This window comes from Vipera berus (genome assembly GCF_964194415.1).
Source record: "Vipera berus genome assembly, chromosome: 4".
NCBI lineage: Eukaryota > Metazoa > Chordata > Lepidosauria > Squamata > Viperidae > Vipera > Vipera berus.
In genome coordinates this window covers 53,854,648-53,881,760 of record NC_138206.1, presented here as the reverse complement: position 1 = coordinate 53,881,760, position 27,113 = coordinate 53,854,648, and the positions used below count along the sequence as shown (strand labels likewise).

General features: G+C 42.5%; 1 protein-coding gene across 1 annotated transcript; it reads left to right on the top strand.

Annotated features, from left to right (window-relative positions):
* Window positions 1-1,020: 1,020 nt before the first annotated feature.
* LOC308667212 (high-affinity choline transporter 1-like) lies at window positions 1,021-20,282 on the top strand (the record flags this gene model as incomplete). The annotated part of the gene is given in 7 exon segments (XM_081326358.1): window positions 1,021-1,195; window positions 9,952-10,061; window positions 11,586-11,628; window positions 11,631-11,728; window positions 12,642-12,795; window positions 14,538-14,755; window positions 20,097-20,282. Coding segments are annotated over 7 exon segments (984 nt in total).
* Between the last annotated feature and the right edge of the window lie 6,831 nt (window positions 20,283-27,113).

Here is a 27,113-nt window from a genome sequence, read left to right as displayed (position 1 = left end):
TGTGATTCAAGAGTCTTAGGTGGGGCTTAAATCATAGTTCTTTGTTTTCTGTGCGAAGGGGGGGGGGAGAACTTAAGAGTCACTGAATAAAACAAGAATCTCTACCAAGGCAAGAGGGTCAGGTGTAAATACAATAACAGGACTTCAGATGGTTGTAGGTGTCAGTCCAAGGGTACTCCCAAATAGCACAGCTTAGGGAGAACGTCCTTAACAACACACAATGACTTGAAAAGAAGAAAGATTGAAATATAAACTTCTAGCCAGTCACTTGGTCCTGTTAAACCAGGAGTCTCCAACCTTGGCAGCTTTAAGACTTGTGGGCTTCAACTCCCAGAATTCCTCAGCCGGTGGCTGAGGAATTCTGGAAGTTGAAGTCCACAAGTCTTAAAGTTGCCAAGGTCGAGGACCCCCGTGTTAAACAGTAGCTTGAGATCTAAGTCATCTGCCACAGGTTGAACAGCCCGAGCAATGTCAGGTGGATCTGCAGTCTTCAGTCTGGAATAGTGAACCCAAGATCTAATTCCTTGAACTTTCTATACCAGAGCATAGAACTTGGGAAAAAGTCTATGCTTTCACATACACCTAAGCTGGTCCAGTCCAACAACTGCTGCTTCTTACAAATATTTAATGGGGGGGATCACAGCAGACAACTGCTGCGCACCTAACACAATTTGCAATTTCAGGTGGATCAGAAACTAAGCCCCCCCCAAAAAAAATGGAAAAAGAAAAGAAAAAAAATCCATTATGGCTGGATACAATGTCATTTTTTTTTAAAAAAAACAACAACATGAATTTGGAGCACTAAACTCAGCTGCAAAAGAATTATCATTATCTAATATTTAAAGACTTGAGAGATTGTTTTGTCTAGTAAGGAAACAACTGTCTTTATCACAAGGTTACAGCTCTCCTGCACGGTGTGTACAAGGCCAGTGATCATTCCACAAGACTCTTCTGGCTGGCTAGCGTTGCTTGCTTACTCCCCAGATCCATTTTCAGTCCATTCCTGAGATTCTATGAAAAATGGCTTTGAATATCAGCGGCTTAGTAGCTCTGCTTTTATTCTATGCCCTGACTTTAGCTATTGGGATATGGGCTTCTCGGAAAACCAGACAGAAGGAACACCAGAAGCCCAGTGAAGTTGCCATGGTGGGAGGAAGGCACATGAATTTTTGCATTGGATTGTTCACAGCAACTGGTAAGTACAAAGGCTTCAGAATGATCTTTTTTCTAAACCTTACTCTGGACTGGGGTGGTGTGATAGCAGTGTTCCTACATCTAAGGGGCTGACACAAAGAAGAGGGGGTCAAGCTATTCTCCAAAGCACCCGAAGGCAGGACAAGAAGCAACGGATGGAAACTAGTCAAGGAGAGAAACAGCCTAGAACTGAGGAGAAATTTCCTGACAGTTAGAACAATTAGCCAGTGGAACAACCTGCCTCCAGAAGTGGTGAATGCTCCAACACTGGAAGTTTTTAAGAAGAGACTGGACAGCCATTTGTCCGGAATGGTACAGGGTCCCCTGCTTGAGCAGGGGGCTGGACTAGAAGACCTCCAAAGTCCCTTCCAACTCTGTTATTCTGTTATTCTCTTAAAGTGAATGCAGGGGTGGTGTGCCAACAGAAAATGAGCTAAAACAGGTTTAGTCAAAGTCTGGGGATTAGGACCAACATGCTTTCAGTCATGAGCGATCTGACTCTCCCCAGCTGACTAAAAACAACCTAAAAACAACAACAACCTTCAGTATTCTTAATCACCATGGATTTTTGAAAAACAAACAAAACAAAACTGGAAATTGAAGGTGTTATGTATTGGGTTTGTGGTGTTACACCACCTGCGTTGCTGAAGGAGCTAACGGCTCTCCAGCAACCCAGACAGGCCGTCTCCGGTCCTGCAATTGGTCAGCCCCAGGCGGCAAGCGTGGGTTCAAACCTATTGGCTGCCACCTAGGGGCTAGGCTATATATTGTGGCTGGTTGCGGCCCAAGCCCCAGTACAGTTCCAGCAAGAATGAAAGAATGAGTTTTCCTGTACTCAGCTTCGTGTCATCATTCCTGCTCACCAGAGCCCACGACTTAACAGAAGGGTCTGTGGTACTTACTTGATCTCTTTGGGAAAGAACGACTGACTGGCAGGCAGGAAGAATGCAAAAAAGTATTCTTAGGAAACAGTGAGCAAAGAAAGTAAAGTTACATTAGGTAGAAGTTAATGGATAAACTGGGAAAGATGGAAAACATACCAACCGCATTACAGTAAGCATCCTTCTCTGGATGTAATTGTTCATGCAATTATTTTTATTTTATTTATTTATTTAAATATCAAACTACTTAACCACTCTCTCTCAGAGGGGTTCTGGGCAGTGTCCAAATTAATGTCCCATAAGATTTGATAAGAAGATATAATAAATGTTGTCCATTTCTAAGACCCATGTTAAAAAGTTGGCATTGCCCTTTAAAGGCTTATAGAGTTCTCACCTCATTCCATGGGTCATTTGTGACCCACATTCCCAGGTTTGCATCTTGCACACTCCGTAGCCATAGTGCTGCTATTTAAATTTGGCAGCAAACCACCACATCTTGACTATTTAAGAGTGAGATAGATGGTCCTAAATTGATAGGTAAATTTAAATGAGAATGCTAAAATGGAAGTTATGAAATATAAGATTGGAGTTACAATTCTATTTTTCTTTTTTTTAAAAGCCTAACTTCACCCACAAGTCCTTGCAAATCTTGCTCAGTTTTGTAATATTGTCAGCAACCCATCTCTATGGCTTCTGGCTGCAAAAAAATAATTTTATGGAAATATTTGCCCTATATTTTTATGCTTTAGGCTAGTTTTCCAAAGCCTAATCTACAATCTGTAAATTCAGCAGGAATTAAAGAGGATGTTTTTCCTTCAATGACTCCTACACTATAAAATCAGGCACACATACTTGCCGTAGCAGAGATAATGCCATGTATGTTCATTTGAAAAGGCTTTTACAACTTCCTTATGTTAACAAAAAATATTTCATGGCATCTACTGCTGAGGGTATACTTGATATTTTATTTAATTTCAGCTAGCTTGTTTTTAAAATGCACAATAAACCACTTTGGAAAGGCCATAGCTTTGAAAGGCAGCAAAGCATATTAAGTAAATAATAGGTGATTTAATGCATTGAGGTTTACTGCCTCATAAGTGTGTTTACAGAAATACAGAACAACAGAGGTGGAAGGGATCTTGGAGGTCATCTAATCCAACCCCCTGCTCAAACAGGAAACTCTACGCCATTCCAGACAAGTGGCTGTCCAGCCTTTTCTTAAAAGCCTCCAGTGATGGAGCCTAGCAGTGTCTCCTAAGAATGTATGAAGCACATTTTTCTTTCTTGCTTCATGAAACATTACAGAACAGGTATTATCAAATACAGTGTTGTTCAGATCTTAATCATAACAGATCGTAATAAATGATTATTTCACAGTTATTTTCTAATCTAATTCACTTTCTCTTGTTTGTGATCAAATAATAGCATTTCCCCAGTGCCCATAATGTTCATTCAGTTGTCTAAAATGAACAGAGCAGAAAGTTACTGATGATAGGAAGATTTTGATTTCAAAAACAAGAACAGTTGTGGATGACAGAAGTTGCATCATTCAAACGCAGAGCCATCCAGTACAAGCCAAAGAATTTTCAACAGCAGTTGTCTCCAATGAAAATGTCCATGATTCTTAGTGGGAAGTCAAACTGACTAAAACAATATATGTTTGCCTTGTACAAGTAGTCCTCAACTTACAACAGTTCATTTAGTGACCATTTGAAGTTACAATAGCACTGCAAAAAGCAACATATGACTGTTTTTCACACTTACGACCGTTGCAGCATCCCCAAGGTCATGTAATCAAAATTCAGACACATGGCAACTGACTCATACTTACGACGGTTACAGTGTCCGTAGATCATGTGACCCACCTTTTGCTACCTCCTTATAAGCAAATTCAAAGGGGAAGCCAGATTCACTTAACAATCCAATTACTGACTTAATAACTGCACTGATTCACTTAGCAACTGTGGCAAGAAAGGTTGTAAAATGGAGTAAAATTCACTTAGCAACTGCCTTGCTTAGCAACAAAACTTTGGGACTCAATTGTGGTTGTACCGTAAGTCAACGACTTCCTGTAATTATCCATGTATCTTTTTTTAAAAAAAAGTTTTATTAATTTTCTAATTTTACATTTAAATATTTAAAAAGCAACGTGGCAGCTGAATTAATTGATAATTCAATAACATGCAAATATCTTTAGTACAAGTTTCAAGCTACTACATTAAGTATTTCCTCTCTTTTCCCCTTAGTATTTACTGTCTCATGTTTAAGCTAATACAATTCTTATTATATCAATTAAATAAAAATAACTTTCTTACGTTTGTCAATAATTTTTAGTTTGTATCTGGGCAGGGAAAAAGCCAAGAGTTAAATTTAAGATAATGCAAGATACGCGTGAAAGAGGTGGTCTTAAAATGCCTAATTTCAAATTATATTATGAGGCTGTTGCTTTGTCAGCGATAAGCGACTGGTTTAATTTAACACAAGCGAGATTATTAAATCTTGAGGGTCATGATTTGTTATTTGGATGGCATGCATATTTATTGTATGATAAGAAGGTGGATAATGTGTTTAAGATACATATTTTAAGGTATGCTCTGTTGCGAGTTTGGAAAAAGTATAGACATAAGTTAAATTATAAGATACCTATTTGGGCAATACCTAAACACGCAATAGAAAATATAAATGTTGGATTTAAACATAATGTGACTACATATAAGGAAATTTTAAGTTTTGAGAGGAATGTATGGCAATTAAAGTCATATAACATTTTAAAAGAAGATTGTACAAACCTGGTTTCAGTATGGGCAATTACAGGCTAGATGGAAAGAGGACCAGAAAACTGGTTTTTCAATGATTGATGAAAATTTGGTAAAGCAAATTAGAGATCAAGGTCAAGCACATATAAAAAGGATATATATTGCATTGATAGAATTGATTCAGGGATGGAACTTGTTAAAGATTGTATGATAAAGTGGGCTCAGAATTTTCAAGAAGTCATTACAATGGATACTTGGGAAAAGATCTGGGTTAGAAATGTAAAATTTAAGGGAGAATTTTTATAAAATGTTTTATAGGTGGCACTTAGATCCTAAAAAATTAGCAAGTATGTATCCGAACTGCCAGCCCAAATGTTGGAGGTGTGGTTGTGAGGATGCAACGTATTTTCATATATGGTGGACTTGTAAAAAGGTTAAAGCTTTTTGGATTAAAATTTGGTGGAACATGCAAAAAATATTCAAGAAAAGGATAAAGTTTTCTCCGCAACTGTTTTTACTGGGTATTATTACAGATACCACTGTTGTGGACACTAAGTTGATGTTGAATTTAATTACGGCAGCGAGGCTTTTAGTAGCGCAATATTGGAAGAAGGAAGAACTGCCGACTATAGAAGAATGGACTTTAAAAGTTTCTAACTTGGCGGAAATGGCAAAGATCTCAGCGTATTTGAAAGACCAATCGCAACAGAGATACATTGTGGAGTGGAGAAGATGGATTGATTACATCCAGAATAAATATGGGACTAAAAAGTTTCATTTAGCATTTGAATAAGTAGCGGATATATATGATGTATAACTAGCTTGTAGTTATTTTACCAAGAGTTAAAAGTGCGATAGAATTTAATCTTTTATTGTTGTTTGCATATTTTAGATTATGTTTGTTTGTATTTTTATACCCTGTATTTTGCTCTGGGAAGTCGGGGAGGGGGGAGGGGAGGGGAGGGTTGGGGGGGTTGGGGAGAGGGGAGGGGGAGGGGGGGTTTGTATTCAAAAATGTATTGTAAAACTTTTCAATAAAAAATAATAATAATTTTTAGTTTGTACATATCCTGCTTATTTTAACATTCAATCTTTATAGACAATCAATGTCCTAATTAGTTTTTCCCAATTTTTAGTTTCCCATTAATATTTAAATTTAACATTTATAATTTCCAAGTTTTAAATGACCACAATTACCTTTATCGTAATTCATCACAAAATCTAACATTCAGAATACACGTCTTATCTATTTAAATATATTCTATTTCTCACCATCTTACATCAACTTAATTATGAATACACTATAACATTCTTATTTTCTATTAATTTCCAAAAGTCTTAAATTTAGTAACCAAAATTTTCTCTTATTTCAACATTAAATACTTCCTCTCTTTTTCTCTTGATGTCTACTATCTCATATTTAAGCTAGTAATTTTTATTATAACAGCTAAGTAAAAACATATTTATTACATTTATCAATAGATTTTTAGCTTATATATATATCTTAATTACTTTTACATTCAACCATTATAAGCAAATCAATATCTGAGTTTAACTTTTAATATTTATACTTTTAAATGACCAAAGTTTTCTTTATCTCAGCTCATACAAAATCTAGTATTCAAAGTACTCATCTTATCTGAGTATGTTCTATTTTAATTCTTACTAATAAATCAAAACCCCAATTTTCCTCAGCCTTATTCTAGCTTTCTTTCTTTGCCAACTCGCCTTCCATGTCCGTGCTTTTAAGTCATCCAATAGATCTCCCTGTGTTATTATATATATTGTTTGAAGTAGAAAAGGCCATCTGGTTGCCATTTTTTTGGAAGGACTAACAAATCGTTTCTCTATTTTTCCATCTTGACGTAGTTGTCCTGAAATGTTTATCTTCCCTTCAGTCTGTTCTTCTTGATCTTCAGGTTTCTTCTGTTTTACATAGAAAGTCTTTTCCTTTTTCCATGTTGTCAATCTCTTTTCCAGGTTTTCCATTAACTGTGTTTGTTGATCAATTGAATCTTCTATCATAGTATTTAATTGCTCCACTTCTATTATATTCTGTGTAGTTGATTCTTTAGTTGTAATCAAAGTTTGGGTTTGTATATCTGGGCTGACATCTTGTTCTTTTCTGTAGCTTCTTTGTGATTACCCAGGGTACAGCACAGAACCAATGCAGTGAGCTGGCAATGCAAACTGCCCTTTAATTGCTCCAAATTTTCCCCAAATGCTCCCACATTTCTGGCAGGCCTCCAAAGGAAGAAACACACACCTTCAGCCACCTCTGGCTGTAAGCAGTTTCACAAACAGTCTGATTAGAAGAGGAATTTACTCAAGGCCACGGAGATAACAAGGAATGACACATACACCATAACCTAACGAGTCTGTGTGAATACAAGCTTTCCTGAGCAGTTTCAGAAAAGAAGCCAAAATACAGTCAGGTCTTTGAACATCCAAGCAATGTTGTCAGTCAGTCCAATGGTCAGAGTTTCTAGGTTTCCAAGAAGAAGTCACAGAACAAGAGGTCAGCAACAACACACAAAACTCCAAGGAATTAGCGTTTGTTCCCAACAAATGCATCTCCCCATAGCATCTCCTTAAGTCTCAGTCTTGTGGAGAGAGGCGGGCGACTCTCCTCCCAAGTAGTTGAGCCTGCCTGCATTGTTCCCTTCTTCTTAGGAGGGGGTGGGCCTTGCTCATCGCCTGAACTCTGTCTCTCCTATTCATCCTGTCCCAATCCTGACAGGCCATGGCCTGCCTTGGCCTGCTCTTCCTCACATTCCTCTGAAGCCACAGACACCTCTCCCTCACCCTCCATAGGGTCCCGTTCCAGCTCATTTTCCTTCGCAGATTCAGGCTCCGACGGAGGCATGACATTCTTATTTCATCTGTAGCTGTAAGAATAGTTTCATAAATTGCTTTCAACATAAAGAGAATCTGTTCCTGATCTTCATCCATGTTCTCTTATCAGACTGTTAAGTTAAAAGCTTTACAATCAGAGAATGAAAATAATTTTGTCACTGAGTATTGAACACAGCTGGGCTTCTCTCAGCTGATACCTGTCAAGGTTGCAAAAGTCTTACCGTATTTTCCAGCGTATAAGACGACCCGGCATATAAGACGACCCCTGACTTTTGAGAAGATTTTCAAGATTTTTCGTCTTATACGCTGGAAAATACTTACATGCCAGTTGCCAAGTGTCCGACACAAGCCTGATTCAGATTCACCCCGTCTGATGCAAATGGTGCAAAGCCACGTGCTCTTCCAGGCCAGACTCTGCAAACAGCACACCAGAAGCCGCAACCACCGCAGGAACTCTGAGTCCCCGCCTTTTGGCAGCCTGCACGGCCAAGCGCGATTCGGCTGAGATAGCATTTGCAGACGGAGCAGCCGCTGCGTCTGGAGCAAAGCCCCGCCCAGGAGACGGTTGGCCAGGCAGGCCCGGAAGACACGCTAGAGAGCCAGGCTTGGGGCGACCATGCCGAGGCCGGCTGGCGAGGGCCGCTGCATGGTCTGCGGGCAAGAGGGGTGTGAAGTACCGCTGTTCCGCACTCTGTGACCAGGCAAGCGATTCTTCCGGTCGGCGCGGGTCAGGCGGTGCCTCAGCAGGAGCAAAGGTGCTCCCTTCCTACTGTCTGTCGCGGCCTACGGGCGTGACATTCAGCGGGGCCCCTCTTCGCAGCACGCCGCACGGGCCTCACCCGTCTCCCCATGGATGCGCCTCCCTCGCTACGGGAGCCACCCCCGCCATCCCTGCATGCCACAGACGCCGGACCACCTCGACTCGTCATGAGCCTGCCTTCCGTGCGTCGGCTGCTTCTTCTGACCGTCCGACGCCGCCATGGAGATCTCCCGGCAGCTGGCCAGCACGCGCGCGTGCAGGACAACACTGCCGGGTCTCGCCCGGTGCCAGCAGGCTCCGCGGCGTCCTTGACCGGGACCAGACCCATCCGGGCTGCAGTGCCTAGACACGGTGTGGGCTGGGAGGTTTGGCAGCGACATGCTGGCTGGGAGGCGGCTTCGGAGCGCGTTGCCGGGGACTGCAGATCAGAGAGTTGAATAGTATTTTCCGGCGTATAAGACGACCCGGCGTATAAGAAGACCCCCAACTTTTGAGACGATTTTCATGGGTTAAAAAGTCGTCTTATACGCCGGAAAATACGGTATCTATAATCTGGGCATCGAACCAAGTCTTGAGCCAAGTCTCTATAACAAATTGTAATATCAGGTTTAGCCACAAGATGTCACCCATACCATTTAGGTTGTGTGTTTTTTAAGTCTGAATTTTTTATAATCCTTTTTCCAATTTTACTTCTTTTTTGCAGGTAGAAATCCAAATCTTCAATAAGAATAAAAAATCTTTTAGTACAGTTAGAATCAGGTTATTCTTGCAATGTTTTACACTCCCCTGGATAGTCAGTCGCTGTTGTTTTTAGAGGGTGGGATAGAATCTCCCTTCCCTCTCTTACAGGGACAAAAATACTTTGGGCAACTTATACAGGTAAAATAAAATAAGTAGGATTGAAGAGAGGTAGATCTCACCCAGTCTCATCCGCGCTGCTTTGTAGGTGCCTGATGGTAAATTTGACTTCAGCTGTCAGCAGCCTAGTGATGGGCCATATTTCTATGGCCGGTCTTCTGTCCACCGGTTTGGAGGGCTGTCCCGGATCAAGTGGAAGGGCTACTGCCCACCCGCAATCAAGCTGGGATTCCCTCCTTGCTGGTCACCCCTGCAGGGCGACTTTCAACCCTTTCCAAGGTCCTCCAGCGATGCGGAATCGGACGTGGAAGACGGAGCTTGCCATCCAAATGTCCACGGTGGCCGTGGCGGCAAACTGGAAGTCCCATTATCTATGTATCTTTCATTAACTTCATTTGTTCGTACAAGCCGGCCTGGCCTGATGGGGGATGGGTTGGGATTTTATTGTTGTTTTTAATATATTTATCTATTGTTTTAGCTTGGGCATTGTGTTTAATTCTTTTTAACTTTTGTATCTTTGTACTTTTATATGTTTGCCCTGTTCACCGCCCTGAGTCCTTCGGGAGAAGGGCGGTATACAAATAAAATTATTATTATTATTATTATTATTATTATTATTATTTTCCCTTTTCTCGGTTTCTTTCAGCAACCTGGGTTGGAGGAGCCTATATCAATGGCACGGCTGAAATTGTCTACCTCCCTTCAAAAGGACTGGTGTGGGTTCAAGCTCCAGCTGGCTTTGCTTTGTCTCTCCTTGTTGGTAAAGATTTTAAAAGATTCTTAAACTAATGGGGGCGGGGGGTGGGGGTGTTGAAACAATGAATAGACACCTGGAAGTCTTCTTGTTCATGAGCCTCTGTAGAGCCCATGTCAATAACCCCATTCCTGAAAACAGTTTTATAATGCGCATTGCTGAAATAGTCTTATGCTTTGAGATTTCTTCCGGTGGTCTCATCATACATACACTGTGGAAAAAGGCATGATTCATTATCCTCACATCAGAATCGAGATAAGCTGTTTCTGATCGCCTTTCCCCTCCCGTATCTCACTACACTCTTTCCTGTCTGTCACTGCATACTTATTAGATGTGTAGAAATGAAACTCACTTGATATAGTTGGGCAATAACTCTTATAATCTAGCTTATCTAGGATTTTTAATGTCTCTCTCTGTGTCTTGGAGCTTTTCTGCACTGTTTAGGTGTTCTTGTTTTTGTTTTTACTCTTCAACCGAGGGTGGGCAGTTAATTTTCTCAAGGGGCCACATGAGGAACTGGGACTGTTGTGGAGGGCCGCTACTGCCCCGATCCCTCACACTGCTGCCCCGCCCCCTGCTTCTGCTCCCGCCCCTGATGCCACTGCATGGTTGCCCTGCCCTCCACCATCTGCCTGGCCAGTGGTGGGATTTCCTAATGTCTGCCACCTCAGCTGTCTGTGGATGGTATATCTCATGCCTTGCTGTGGCTCTTCTCCTGCTTGATCTTCCTCCCATGTCTGCTGCTGTCTCAGGCTTATTCTCAACACCATTTTGGGAGCCATCTTACCGATGTACTGTATTCCTGGGTTTTGTCCAGGACAGTGGCTATATAAATATCAAAATTTCCAATCACAACATTGAAAGCAAAGTCAAAAACAACAACAATAAATAACAATAAAACCATAATGCAACAGCCAAGCCACCATAACAGACTCACAGGTAGTCTTCAACTTACAACAGTTTGTTTAGTGACTGTTTGAAGTTACAACAGCATTGGAAAAAGGGACTTATGACTGTTTTTCACATCTATGTCCGTTGCAGCATCCCCGTGGTCACGTGATTTATGTTGAGATGCGTGACAACTGGTTCATATTTATGACAGTTGCAGAGTTCCAGGGACGTGTGACCATGTTTTGCGACCTTCTGACAAGCAAAGTCAGTGGGGAAGCCGGATTCACTTAACAACTGTTGTTGTTACTAATTTAACAACGGCAGTGATTCACTCAACAAATGTGGCAAGAAAAGTCCTAAAATGGGACAAAGCTCACTTAACATGTTTTTCACTTAGCAACATAAGTTCTGGGCTCAATTGTGGTTATAAGTCGAGGACGACCTGTATTGGGCTCAAGTAACATCCTGGTCCACTGCTTCTGATCTGATGAGATGAATAGAAATGCTTGGGGAGAGATGGTCTTGTCCCATGCAGGATAATAATCAGCATCTTGAACTGCAAAAGAGGGTTGCAGCGGCCTAGTAGTTAAAATACTCGGCTGTTTTAATTCTAATGTTTCTGTTTTTGCTGCCAGTGGATTTGTATCCCTTTTGCCATCATGAACCCTGCCACAGAAAATATTTTTATACAGCTTCCCAAAATATATCCCAAGCACCTTGGATTGGAAAAATAGAAACAGAGTTTTACGGAAGATGGTTTGATGATTTCTTATATTTGGTAAGATCTGTTCCTGAAGTGGATGGAAAATTGGGGGCTTGGCACACTTACTGTATCCAACTAAATAATGAAAACACTTGTTCTTCTAAATTAAGAGCAAACCATGCTCTTTTCACCACAAAGAACACTATTTTTTATTTTTATTTTTTAAAAAAAGATATGTGGGGTATGTTGTTGCTACGGTAAATTCACTGCACAAGAAGGGATTAAAAATAAATAGCAGTGTAATAATAATAATAAAGTTGAAAGGGACCTTGGAGGTCATCTAGTCCAACCCCCTGCTCAGGCAGGAAACCCTATACCATTTTGGACAAATGGCTGTCCAGTCTTTTCTTAAAAACTTCCAGTGTTGGAGCATTCACCACTTCTGGAGGCAGGTTGTTCCACTGATTAATTGTTCTAACTGTCAGGAAGTTTCTCCTTAGTTCTAGGTTGCTTCTCTCCTTGATTTAGTTTCCATCCATTGCTTCTTAATATATACACAAAATGTCCTAATATAGTTCCAAACTGGAAAAGGAGATGCACATGCCGCCCTTTCTCTTCTAGATGGCTGGAAAATTGCTTTTCCACAAGACATTAAGAAAAATACATTTCTAAATTAAAGATGAAATGCAATTAAGAATGCCAGGGCTGACATATGCATCAGACTGGGATGATAGCCTAATGTTGGAATGTTTGTTTGCTTTAGGAAAGCAAATGAAGATTAGAAATTCTAGCAGGATCCAGAAAGCAAGCTATGGAGATGCTGCAAGAATTGCCCATCATGCTTCATGATAGATAAACTTCCCAGAGTCATCCCTATTGTTACGTTAAAGGCAATCTGGTTTAAGTTTTGACTTTTCGGCTAAGATCAAGAATACTGTCTTATCTGTTTTTAATTTCAGTTCCATTCAAGACTCTATTTTTCTTCCAGGTTCTTGGGGCCATCCCATGGCAAACCTATTTCCAGCGAGTTCTCGCGGCTTCCTCCCACAAAGAAGCCAGACTAATTTCCTATTTTTCTGGACTGGGCTGTTTCGTTATGGCTATCCCGTCGGTACTGATAGGAGCAGTTGCTGCCTCCACAGGTAACCATGGCTGAATAAAAACTGGTAAGCTACAGCTTTCAGCCCTAGTACAGGTAGTCCTTGACTTACGAGCACAATTGAGCCCAAAATGTATGTGGCTAAGTGAAACATTTGTTAAGTGAGTATTGCCCCAGTTTACAACTTTTCTTACCACATTTGTTAACTGAATCCTTGCAGTAGTTAAATTAGTAACATGGTTCTTAAGTGAATCTAGTTTCCCTATTAACTTTGCTTGTCAGAAGGTCGCAAAAGGAGATCACATGACTCTGGGACACCGTCATAAATCTGAGTCAGTTTTCAAGCACCCAAATATAAATCACATGACCCTGGGGATGCCACAATGGCCATACAGTAAGTGTGAAAAATGATCATAAGTCCCTTTTTTTAGTGCCTCGTAATTTTGAGCAGTCACTAAATGAACTGTTGTAAATCGAGGACTACCTGTAATGCTGTTGCCCTACTTTAGGAGGGTTGTTCCTCTATGTCAGTGCTTCAGCAACTTCCAGAATTCCGGATTCTGGGAGTTGAAGTCTTTACATCTTAAAGTTGCTGAGATTGAGAAACACTGTTCTGAATAAATGGTGAATAAACTCTTATATTCTAAGCAGTTCAAGGAGCGTGTAAAAAAGAATTATTAACACAAAGCAGTATCATATATAAAGGAATATAGAGCTGGCCTTGAGGAAGCTAAAAAATATTTTTCTTAGTTTGCATTTTTTTTAATCTTTGTATCTTTAAACCTCAATTTAAAAAACAGGACCAATAACACAGAATCTCTGAGAAAGCTGGCCTACCCATTTCTCCTCTGGTCAACTCACAACATTTTTGATTTTTTAAAAATTAATCCTGCTTTGCCATTTTTTTCACTAATGAAAAAGTGGGTAAGAAATTACACACACCTCACATGCACAAGTCCAACATTTCCACAAGGTTTCCACCTTCTTTGATGAAGCTTTGGGTGATATAGTACACGACTAGTAATGTCTCAAGCGAAAATGCTGGTGTGTCATCCAATTTTAACATTCTTGACAGAATCTACATGCTCAGATGTACAATCTCATGTTATCTGGTGATCCTGTGAAATGTCTATCATTTTGCATAAAATAATTTGGGGGAAGATGCTTAAGCCACCATGCGTATCATCTTGGATAGCTGCCTAGAAAATCTGGTCAATGTGTATGTAATATCTCACAAAATGTACTCAAAATAGCATAGAAGAAAAACAATATTAAAACTACTATAATTCAATCAATAAAAGAAGACAATAAATAGAATAACGTACGTGAAAAAGGGACTTCAAAGGTCACCTAGCCCAATTGCATCCATGCAGCAGCTGGACTTTTGGTTCAAATTGTAAGGATCAAATATGAATAATCATATATTTAAAGAACTAACCTTGACCCTAACACAACATTTCTCTTGTCAGATTAAATTTAATCCTCAAAATTTGATTTTTCACCTTATCTTATAAGAAATCTATCAATATCTCTAAGTCAAAAGAAATTTATTCATGCTATTGTCTCTGGGCAAAGCAGTCAATTTTGCCATTAATTTCAAAGACCATACTTCCGTTACGAATATATATGACAGATAATCCTCAATTTACAACAGTTCGTTTAGTGACTGTTCAAAGTTACAGCTGCACTGAAAAAGTGACTTCTGTCTGTTTGTAGCCGATGTCATGACTGATTCAATTCTGAACCAATGTTTTGAAAATGACACTTCTATATTTCATTTTTGAGACTGGAACCAGACCGACTATGGTCTACCCAGCCCAAATGAAAGAAATGAGTCTGCTCTCATACTTCCACTGGTCCTTCAGCATCTCTGCCCGACTTACATCTCCATCGGTGGCTTGGGTGCCATAGCAGCTGCTGTGATGTCTTCAGGAGATTCTGCGTTGCTCTCTGCCGGTTCCATGTTTGCTCACAACATCTATAGGAAAATATTCTGGAGAAAGGTAAGTGACTCATTGTCAACGTTTGCCTCACAAATGATACAGGAACATTATTCCAGGTAGTTCTCAACTTGCAATCATTTGTTTAGTGACCGTTCAAAGTCACAATGGAACTAAGAAAAGTGAATTTTTTCATACAGTACATATGGCCATTGCAGCATCTCCATGGTCATGTCATGTGACCAAACTTTGGATGCTTGGCAACTGATTCATATTTAGGACAGTGGCAGTGTCCCGGGGTCATGTGATCCGCTTTTGCAGTCTTCTAACAAGCAAGGTCAATGGGAAAGCCAGATTAATTTTACAAGTGTGTTACTAACTTAGTAACTGCAACGAATCACTTAACAACTGTGGCAAGGAAAGTCATAAAATGGGACAAAACTTACTTAACAACTGTCTCGCTTAGCAACATAAATTTTGGGTTCAGTTGTGGACGTAAGTCAGGGGCTACATATATAGCAGTGTAAGATAAATTCCTTTTGTTAAAAAAAAATTACCTCCTAACATTTAAAGCTTCCTCAATAGTCATATACCTTTAGGATTAGGATTTATTAAATTTATATGCACCTTTGAGTGGATAGTATTTAAAATGGTCATAAATGGGAACCCACTACTGGACTTTTTGTTCGAGACAGTAATAAAATGAACTCCTGACTTTGAGCTTTGCTGATTAGACTAGTTTGTTATGGAAATGGCTAGCAATGACCAAGTTTGTAAAAAAGTTGAGGCTGTAATTTTATTTTGTATTTTACTGCACTGAAAAAAGTTGGAATGCTTTTTTTCTCTCCCTTACCCTACAGTTCTCTCCCTTTCTTATCCTTTCCCATTTCCTTATTATATTTACTCTCATTTGCATTTTGCACTATTAAAATTTTAATCAAATTTATTAAAAATGGTCATTAATTGGAAGCATGACAGATACGTGAAAACCCCAAATGTACAAAATGGCGGGCAAGATCCCACATTCAAAATCCTGCCATGTAGAAAGGGGGTGGAGCTCCAATCACAATACCACACCCACTTTCACGGAGACTTTGATCCTCTCCTGTGGGCCCCCATGACTAGTTTGTTCCTTAGACACAGGTGCAGTTAATCTAGTCATGGAGTTTTAACCTAATTCAGAATAAAGATGCAAGCCAAGACCATGTCTCTAGAAGCCTCAGTTTTCTTTCCTGTTCCTTTCTCCTGCTTTTCACAGTTTCCTAGTGGAATCCAATGCCTTTTCTGTGTCCCGTTAGCATTTTACTATCTTCTTTCTGGTTCTTTTCTTTTTATTCTGAATGCAACTTAAGAACTTCTTTAAATTTTCTCTAGCATTCTGACTGTAAAGTCGCGTGCTTCACATAGAGACGGACACAGAGCTGGGGTAACGATGAGTTTATTCTGAACAGAACGAACTGAGGAAACAGGGGAACCTGGCATCTATTTGTACCTGCCCAGGTGGATGGCATCCAATCAGTTCAAACCTGAGCTTCCTGCCAGGCTGACCATGCCTGGGGCTGTCAACAGCTTAAGTCGTTAGGCTTATCCCTGGTGATCGTTATCGCCCGGAGCTGTCCAACCCTCCTGCTGATCTGCCCCATCAGCCTCCTGCTGTGCTGTCCTTTGTGTATGCTGGGAGGCATACACTGCACCCCTTCCCCCATAGTGAGGAGGATCCTCTGTCGTTCCTTCTTAACTATGTACAGCTTATTTACAATTTTTACATTTAACCCTCCAGATTCCTCCTCCCACCAGTCTTATGAGCGAACATAATCACTGAGGTAGCTGGGGGCTCTGTGTGTCCTGTTTGATCTTCTCAGGCTTGGCTCTGTAGTGGTTTCGGTTCTGCTTCCTGTTCCTTGGTCTGGCTGTGTTGGTCTGATTTGTGTGGGTGCGTGTGTTTCTGTGTTGGCTTTTTGTGACCTGCTGCCCTCAGGCTCTTGCCTACTTTCCCTGTCAGCTCCCTGCCAGGCAGATGGATGCCCCCAATCCCTTCCTGCTGCTCTTCTGGGTGACTGTGACTGTGGCTGTGTGTGTGTTTGCTCTGCCTCCTCCCTTGCTGTTTCCCTAGATTCTCCACCCGTCCTCTCAGGGGCTCTCTTCCTTAGTTGATCTAAGTGTCTCCTCCACAGGAGTCCCCCCCTCCACCCTTACTCTGTAGGAGAGGGGGCCTGTCCGTTCCACCACTTCACCTGGCACCCATGGATGGCCTGTGCTGTAATTTCTGGCCCAGATCTGCTCCCCTATGTTGAAACTTGTTTTGAGGGTTGGGGGTTCTGTGTCTGCTGAGACCCTGTCTGGGTGGAGCCTGTCTAACATAGTTATGAGGCGTCTGCCCCACCTGAGCTCCGCTGGGCTCTTTCCTGTGGCTGTGCAGGGTGTTGCGTGTTGATGGAGGAGGAATGTGGCCAGTCTCTGTTTCCAGTCCCCTTGTACTATTCGTTTGAGTGCATCCTTGGTAGTCCGCACGAACCTCTCTGCCAACCCGTTACTGGCAGGGTGAAAGGGCGCTGAAGTGGCATGCCTAATTCCCAAGGTCCTCAGGAACACCTGGAAATCCGAGGAGGTAAATTGCGCTCTGTTATCAGATACTACTACATCTGGTAACCCATGTGTGGCAAACACTCCCCTTAGTGCCTGTATTGTGCCCGCTGATGTCATGTTGGACACAGGTACCACCTCTAACCACTTGGAGTGACTATCCACGATGACTAAGAAGGTGTGTCCCTGGAATGGCCCCGCATAATCTATATGGACCCTGGACCAGGGGGTGTGAGTCTGTTCCCACTTGTGGACTGGAGCGTGTGCCTGCTCAGGGCGAGACCTTTGGCATGTGTAACATCCTGCTACCAACCCCTCTATCTCTTTATCCAACCCAGGCCACCACAGGTAACTCCTGGCCAGAGCCTTCATCCTTACCACTCCCGGGTGACCCTCGTGAAGGGACTGAAGGACTTTCTCCCTAGGTTTTGTGGGGATGATGACCCTGCTCCCCCACAGCAGGCAGCCTTTATGGGTTGAAAGCTCGTGCCTCCGCGTAAAAAATGCTGTGAACTCCGGTCCCGGTGACTTGTCCTGCCACCCGCTGCTAACCCAGGACTGAATTCTGCTAAGAATCTTATCCCTGGGAGTTTCGGCTGCTATGTCACTAGCGTCTAATGGGCACTCAGCGAGCTCCTGTATTACTAATATCTGATTAGCAGGAGCGGGATCCGGTCCAGCCTCCCTTAGGGGAAGTCTGCTGAGACCGTCGGCGTGTCCCATTTCCTTTCCTGGTCTGTGGATCAGCTTACAGGAGTATGCTGAAAGAAAAATGGACCAACGGAGCATCCTTGGTGAGAGGATCTGTGGCGTTTGCTTCTCCGTGGTGAATAATCCCAGCAGGGGCTTGTGATCCGTGTAAATGAGGAACTCCCTCCCGTACAGGTAGTTGTGGAACTTTTTTACCCCCGCGACCACTGCCAACGCCTCCTTGTCTATCTGCGCGTAGTTTCTCTCTGCCGCTGACAGGGTCCGGGAATAGTATGCTATGGGAGCCTGCGTGCCGTCCTCCCTTAAGTGGCTGAGAACTGCCCCTATCCCATAAGGGGATGCATCGCACGCTAGGCAGATGGGCTGGTCCTCCCTGAAGAGTGACCGTTGCGTCCCTGGCTAGCATGTTCTTAAGGGTCCTGAATGCGCTTGTGTGTGTGGCAGTCCAGTCCCAGGGCGTTTGTTTGTCCAGGAGCCTGTGCAAGGGCTCTGCGATGGTTGCCTTGTGCGGCAGGAATGTATGATAAAAATTTAAGAGACCAAGGAACGCTTGCAGCTCCGCTTTGTTTTTGGGAATTGGGGCTTCCTTGATAGCCCTCACCTTGGAGGCTGATGGGTGGATGCCCTGCGCGTCTATCCTGAATCCCAGGAACTCCGTCTCCGTAACCCCAATTTTACACTTGTCCCTTTTCAGTCTTAGACCCACATCCCTAAAACGACCAAGTACCGCTCTTAGCCGTGATGCCAGGACGTCCTCCGAGCTGGCCGCTATAAGGACGTCGTTAAAATACGGGCAAACCCCGGGGATCCCCTTTAGCGTTTTTTCCATGACTTCCTGGAAAATCCCCGGAGCTACGCTCACCCCGAATTGCAGTTGGTTTACCCGGAACGCCCCTTTGTGGGTGATGATGGTCTGGGCCCTTGCTGCCTCGGGGTCTACCGGCAGCTGCTGATAAGCCTGGGCAAGATCTAATTTTGTGAATACCGCCCCAGGGATGCCAGGATGCTGCTTACGGCGGGAACCGGGTACGAATGCGCACTTAACGCCCGGTTGATTGTCCCCTTATAATCTGCGCAGATTCTATTGTCCCCATTTGCCTTTAACGGGGTAACTATGGGGGTCTCCCAGTCCGCCCCATCTACCGGCGTCAGTACCCCGTTCCACTAACTTATCCAATTCCTGCTCAATTTTATGCTTGAGCGCAAAGGGAACTCTCGCCCTCATCCTGACCGGTGGGACTAGAGGATTTAATTTAAAAGAAATCGGGGGCCCGGTGTACTTCCCCAACCGTTCGTCAAAAACATCCGCGAACTCCCTGCAGATGCCCTCCAGGGAGGTGTGGCTCTGCGTTTGGTGGATTCCGGTGATCCCAATGCCCAACACCCTGAACCATCCCAGCCCCACAAGGCTGGTCCGTTGCCCTTCGACGACCAGCACGCTCAGCTTCCCCTTAAATCCTTTGTAGTGGACCATCACTGACGCCTCCCCACTGACTTTAATCGGATAGTTCTGGAAGTCTGAGAGGGTCAGTTTGGATGGCCTCAGGGGAACCCGCTGGCCGCTCCGCTCGCAGATTTCGCTGAATGTCCGCGCAGAGATAATGGATACGGCTGACCCAGAGTCAAGTTCCATTACGCAGGGGGGCCCTTGAATTTTAACCCTCAGTTTGATTTTTGGAATAAGGGGTGGGTGTCCCTCGGTTTCACAAACAGCCGACCGTCCCGCCGTGTGGCTAACCATAAACCTTGGCGGCCGCTCCCCTGTACCTGTGGCCAGCTGGAAATCCGCCTCCACCTCGTGCAGACTGTCCCTTGGCCGACTCCGACAGACCGCCGCGATGTGGCCGGTCTTCCCGCACGCCCTGCACTTCGCTGACTTGAACCGGCAGGTAGACCGGGGGTGCTGTCCTCCGCAGCTGGCGCAACGGGTAGATTGGTTGGAGGTTCCCGACCCGCAGCCGATGCACAGGGTAGACCGGTGTTGCCCAATTGAGCCGGGCTGGGTAGACCTGGGGCCGCTGCCGCACTGCTGGGTAGACCGGGAGCGATGGGTGCTGCAGCCGGAGGACTGGGTAGACCAGGGGCCGCTCGTTCTGCATCCGCACTCCAGATACTGCTGCTCGGCTGTCACTGGGCGTTGCTCCTTCCCGCGGTCCCGGGAGTAGGTGGTCGATCGCTGTTGGCGGTGGATGGCGTCTACCTCGAAGTCTCCCCTTTCTGCATCGTCGTGGCCGGACAGCTGATGGATGGCCCCGTTCGCCCCTGCGTCGGACTCCTCCGCTACGTCCCAGGCTAAGAACTCCTCCTGGACGTCCTGAAGGGTCAGCTTCTGCTTGGCAAACATTTTCTGCCGCAGCTTCCGGTCCCTTAGCCCGCAGACGATCCGATCCCACAGACGGACTTCGAGGTTGTCGAAGTTGCAGAGTCTCGCTGCTTGTCACAGGGCAGCCATGTACTGCTTCGCGTTCTCGCCTGGACACTGGTCCCGTTTCTTGAAATGGTACCGCCACGCTATCTCTGATGTTTCGGGCTTAAAGTGTTCCGTTAGCTTAGATATCAGTTCGCTGTACCCGACGGCGTGAATGTCGTCAGGCACGCACAGACCGACCGCCAGCTGGTACGTTTCCATGCCACAGCTGCAGAGTAGCGCTGCCGCTCTCTGTCGGTCGTCCTTGACCCCATTCGCCCGTAGGTAGCACTCGAGCTGACCTACGAACGCCTCCCACTCCTCAGGGTGGTTGCTGTTGAAGATGGGGTATTGTCCCAGTTGTGCCATTACCTCGGTCGGGGTTGTCCTGCGTCGGTTCCTGAGCTGCCGATGGGGGGTTCGTCCGCGGCTAGCGTTTTCCGGAGCAGTATCCCACCTTCGTCGCCAGTGTAAAGTCGCGTGCTTCACATAAGGACGGACACAGAGCTGGGGTAACGATGAGTTTATTCTGAACAGAACGAACTGGGGAAACAGGGTAACCTGGCATCTATTTGTACCTGCCCAGGTGGCTGGCAGCCAATCAGTTCAAACCTGGGCTTCCTGCCACGCTGACCATGCCTGGGGCTGTCAACAGCTTAGGTCGTTAGGCTTATCCCTGGTGATCGTTATCGCCTGGAGCTGTCCAACCCTCCTGCTGATCTGCCCCATCAGCCTCCTGCTGTGCTGTCCTTTGTGTATGCTGGGAGGCATACACTGCACATATATTCCTTCAAAGTCAACAATTGCTTTTATTTGCATTTGCAGTTATATTCAAACTTCAGATAAGAAATCAAGACAATAACTGAAAAAAGAAACTTAGTGAAGGTTTGTGTTATGGCAAAGAAGCCAGGAAGTTATGTTAATAAATCCAGATCTTGCAACAAGTAGAATCAGTCAGGTATTCTTCTATAATCACCTATTTCCTTGTCTGGAATATTCATCCGGTGTTTAAATATTTAAAACAATTAATACTATTCTTTTGTTTCATAACCTTTGTATTTTTTTTTCCTGTACCCAGCTTCTCAGTGCAACATTGTGCAATACTTTATTTTCTTTATGTACTATGTTTCTCGAGTTTCTCAAGTCATTTCATTATAAAAAAAATGGAAGACATTGTATTTCTCTCTCTCTCTCTCTCTCTCTCTCTCTCTCTCTCTCTCTCTCTCTCTCTCTCTCTCTCTCTCTCTCTCTCTCTTGCAGTTTAGGCTTTGTTTTCTTTCCTTTTTTGCCTAAATTATTAATTTGTTAGTTTTTAGTATCTTTTTAGTGTAAACAAATTAGTAAGGTTATCTTTTTAAAAAAGTTATTCCATATGGATGCAAATGTAAATGCATCTGTTAAAGTTAACTGTCGCTTATGACATAATATTATAATCTTCTGATGCCACCAAGCTTGCATTTTGCTATCTCTAATACATTTACTTTATATTATCTTTGACATTTTTTTCCTTGTCAAATTTCTCCAGTATCAAAAGATAAGAGGAAACCAGTTTCTTTATTAAAGTTATCTCTTATTGGGCATCTGAAAGAAACCTTTCTTTACACACAGGTAAAATTCTTTACTTTTGTTTTATTTTGGTTTTATGCTATTTCTTATCTCGCTCAATATTTTAAAACTTAATAAGCTTAGTGTAAGTTAGAACCCGGGGCTGACTAAATTATTGTGCAGAGCCTAAATTATCTTTTCAAATTCCACTCCTAATCATACATCCTTAATTTTAACTATACAAGTAGATAAGCATCACATCTGCTTCTGGTAATAGATTGCTCAGAGGAGAGTTGGCAAAGAAGTATTTCCTTCAATGAAGTAAGTTAAGAGTAGAGCATAGGATTCTCACTCACCAAACCTAGGACAAGTGAAGTAAGTAGTTTCTGTTACTTATTTGGGTTTTGGATTGATTGCAGAGAACAGGATGGGAAGGCAAACAAATACGATTATTTATTTATTTATTTATTTATTTATTTATTTATTTATTTATTTATTTAATTAATTTATATACCGCCCTTCTCCCGAAGGACTCAGGGCAGTGAACAGGGCAATACATCATAAAACAAGATACAAAATTTAAAAATAATTAAACAGCAATGCCCGTAATAAATTAATACCGATTAAAAAGTTAAGATCAATTTATAAAACCCGACCCCTCCCATCAGGCCAGGCCAACTTGTTCAAAGAGGTAGGTTTTAAGATCGCGCCGGAAGGAGCGGAGATCAGGCGCCATCCGGAGCTCGACCGGAAGATGGTTCCATAAATCCGGCACGCCCACAGAGAACGCCCTCCCCCTGGGGGCCACCAGCCGGCATTCTTTGACCGGTGGCACCCTGAGGAGGCCCTCTCTGTGGGAGCGTACTGGGCGGAGGGAAGTTGACGCCGGCCGCAGGTGCTCCCCAAGGTATTCCGGACCCATGCCATGTAGGGCTTTGTAGGTCATTACTAACATAATTTACACCTAAATTATGTATTTCAGCATTTCAGAAATTGTTTTCACCCTTGCCTGGTACCGTTCCTCTGCCTTGAATTCAAATATAACCTTTGTTGCTTTGAATAATTGTGAATAAAATGGAAAAGGTTTGTCTTAACTGTTTTTATTCAGACTTTCAGGTCAGGAATTTTTATTTCATAATCAGTGATTTCAGAAATGTCTAGACTGAAAGGCTTTACTCCTACCGACAAAACACTGTCCAACTTTAGGTCCAGCATGATGTTTACACTGGTTTGAACACAGCTCAGCAGATGTATTATGATCTGCAAAGTAGTTGACAAAGTAGTTGAACTTTAGAGGAGACAATGAAAATACAAGGGTTAATTAATGATTCTTTGATAGATTTGGTTGTTTAGACCACAGGTTTATGCAGGCATGAATTATCAAATTGGTAATGTAGTATCTTTAGTTACTTTTTAAGGTACTAATCAGGCTGACTGAAGGCCATATTTATTCCTAAAATGGCTATATCTCAAATAGATGATAATACACCATTTCCCAGCTTTCCAAATATTACCTACTGTTTCCACATGAGTACTATTTTGAAAATGTTTGTATTTTGGATGTGTATCAATATTACTTTTGACATTAATAGATATATGGTATTGTCTAACTTCAGTGAAATAATAAATGAGTTTTGAAATAACATATCTAATAAGGATTAAGTGCAGATTCTGTATGATTAAACAGAACTGCAGAATTGGTTAACGTTATTTTAACCCAAGGTTGTTGTTTTTTTAACAAAAAAGAAAAGATGGCAGAATTCATTGTTCTTTTTCCAGTTCACCAAGTGATTCACAAACCTAATGTCTCTGGATATGCTGAACAGCATAGTGTAAATAAGACATTATCAGGTTTTCAGTCCTGGTCAGCAAAAAATCCATAAAGGGTTGCTTATTTTAACCCTGATCAAATAAACCAACTTTATATTTCTTTATTTCCTAAAATCTTAATCTTTAGTTTATTCAAATATTGTTGTATGATTTGATCTCTCTTCAATTTTTCTTTGTCCCACTGCATGGGCGAGGCTTTAACAAGTCTCTTTATAAATCCAATAATAAAGACACCGTCCAAGTCATTCTCATGGTTTATCATCTGCATTTATTTCCCCTTTAATTTTTAAAATTTCAGCCAACTATATATCCAGTAGAGTCCTAATCTGAGTCATTCTTTTGGCCTGCCGCATGTATTCCCACTTTAAATACCTTTTCTATATTGAAATCCAGTTGTTTTACTCTGATATTACTGATTCCACTATTTCACACGTTATGCATTCATTAACATCCTTAGTCTATCCATAGAAATAGATATCATTAAAGGTAAAGGTAAAGGTTCCCCCGCACATGCGTGCTAGTCGTTTCCGACTCTAGGGGCCGGTGCTCATCTCCGTTTCAAAGCCGAAGAGCCAGCGCTTGTCCGAGGACGTCTCCGTGGTCATGTGGCCGGCATGACTAGACGCCAAAGGCGCACGGAACGCTGTTACCTTCCCACCGTAGTGGTCCCTATTTTTTTACTTGCATTTTTACGTGCTTTCGAACTGCTAGGTTGGCAGAAGCTGGGACGAGTAACAGGCGCTCACTCTGTTACGCGGCACTCGGGATTTGGCACTCGGGATATCATTACTTCTGATTATTGTTGTTAATCATTTCTAGCCCCATTCTTCAAAGAGCTCTTTTAATATTTTAAAACTTGTAGCATTTCATGACATTTTGTAAATTCCAATCTAAGACAAAACCACAGGCAAGGGTTTTTGGCTTTTTGCCTGCAATCTTTAACCCCCTTAAAATCATACAGTCTCTATTCTATGTTATTAGTTTGGTTCAGAAATAAAAATAAACTCACCAGATGTCTTTTCAAATGTCATTCTGAAGATCTTTAATAGCCTTAAAATAGTTAAACAGGCATTTTTGAAAGTACTTAGAAAGTTAGCAAATGAATTGTTTAAAAGGTTCTGCTGTGCTTGTGAGCTTGAATATTGTTCCCTATGCCTCCCAGCACTCAAATCTGTGTGGGACCACTGCCCTGCAGTCTCCTTGCAAGGAGTACCTGTTCAAAGTATGTGTGAGTGATCTCCCATCCTCTCCTTGTCCAGAGAGGACAAGGTTCTTCAGTCTTTGCCATGGGTATTATCTCTTTTCTCCACGAAGACCTATTTAATTTCCCATGTCTCCACTGGAAATCTTTTCCTTGTTTCGGTTTCTAAATTCAAAGCAGTTACTTAATATTATAAATCTGCACTAAGAATGGTTGGATGGATGGTTGGTTGGATACGCAATAATAGTGAAACATTCAACTAGTTCATTCCTAACTACATTTTTGATAGACTGAGCTGATTATGGCTCTTGGAGATATCAAGAATCAAATTGGGGAACTCTGTTTGGGCGAGGCATTTTAGTAACGGAGTCCTTCATTTAATGACTTTAAAAATAATCAAAACAAGTTACAATTTATAAGGACTGGCCTTGCACTGTAGCTGAGATGAATTTATTGGCAATAAATAATGTCAATTGAAATATTTAGCTAAGGATGTCACAGTCAAGAATGAAAGCACAAACTCTACCACTCACATTCTGCTTATGATTGCTGTTAAAAATCATGAGAGAGAGAGAGAGAGAGAGAGGAAGAGAAATAAAGGAAGGAAGGAAGAAAGGAAGGAAGGAAGGAAGGAAGAAAGAAAAAGAAAGAAAGAAAGAAAGAAAGAAAGAGAGAAAGAAGAAAGAAAGAAAGAAAGAAAGAAAGAAAGAAAGAAAGAAAGAAAGAAAGAAAGAAAGAAAGAAAGAAAGAAAGAAAGAAAGAAAGAAAGAAAGAAAGAAAGAAAGAAAGTCAGGGCAAAATACTGATGAAGCACTGATGTCATGTTCATATGATCTTCTAGTATGAAGGTGGTGACTAGGAGAAATATACTGTAGGTAAAATTCCAAAGTTGTCACAAAATTCTGGACAATAGATACATTATTGTTTGTAAAAAACGAGGTTGATTTAACTGAAGCATGCAAAAAGCTGCTTAAGACACTTGTCCCCTTAAGTAATTAATAATAATTGTTAATCTGCTGTTTCAGAATGTTCAAGGTCTTTATTATACAAATGCAAAATCCACAATAATGTAATGAACCCTAATCTATCCTCAGTTTATACTATCATCATCAACATGACGTGGGGAAAAAGTGGTGATAGGCTGAATTTATCTTGAAATTAAAAACTCTGAATGGTCAAATGAGGCTCTATTAAAATGTTTTTAAATTTCAATTCAGACTGCTGCAATATAGATAACTAAACTATGATTGATTTGTTTTTGGTTACTGTAATTTCCTATCGGAAACTGTATCATTTAATCACCAAATCCTAGCCAAAAGAAAAATGGTTTGTTTAGACAATCTGAATTGTTAAAGTACAGAATAATGCTGGCTCTCAGGGTAGATAGAAGGCATTATCATTCAGGAAAAAGAAATTGTTTAGGTGGTTGCAACTCTCATGGAAAATATCTGGGCTTGTATCAGCAAATACTATAATCCGTACTGTTAGTTATGAAATGGGTGTATAAACAAAGTGGTGCAATATACAGTGATACGTGAGGGATATGCTAACACTTAGCCAGATGCATAGCAGGAAAAGTGAGTAACAAGAAAGTGCATCACATCATTACTTCATCTCTGTCTCTTGCAGCAATGCTCCTTTCTTTCTTTTTCTCAGTATTTTGGTCTGAGGTATCAGTAAAAAAACATGAACATACCGTATTTTCCGGCGTATAAGACGACCCGGCGTATAAGACGACCCCCTACTCTTAAGAAGATTTTCAAGGTTTTGTCTTATACGCCGGAAAATACTTACATGCCCTGCCCGTCGCAGAGTAGGCGAAGGCCCGACTGGCCCCGCCGGCCCTCCCGCTGCTCCCGCGCTTCTGCCGGCCCCCGAGGCGCAGTGTTTCCCAGGCGGCAGGCAGCACCGGAGGGCAGCCGCCACCCCGCCACGGCTGCCACCCCTCCTGCTTCCCCCCCAGGCCTTGAACTTCTCCCATTGGGCGCATGGCGGGGCAGCTCCGCCCGCAGCCTCTTTTTTAGAACTCGTGTGCTTCCCTCTCACCGTCGGCCGAGGCGCGCTCGGCCCGGGCTCCCGGTCCCTCTTCCCGGCCGGCTTCCCGCCCTGCCCCTCATGGAGCTGGACTGGGCATTGGCCGTCCT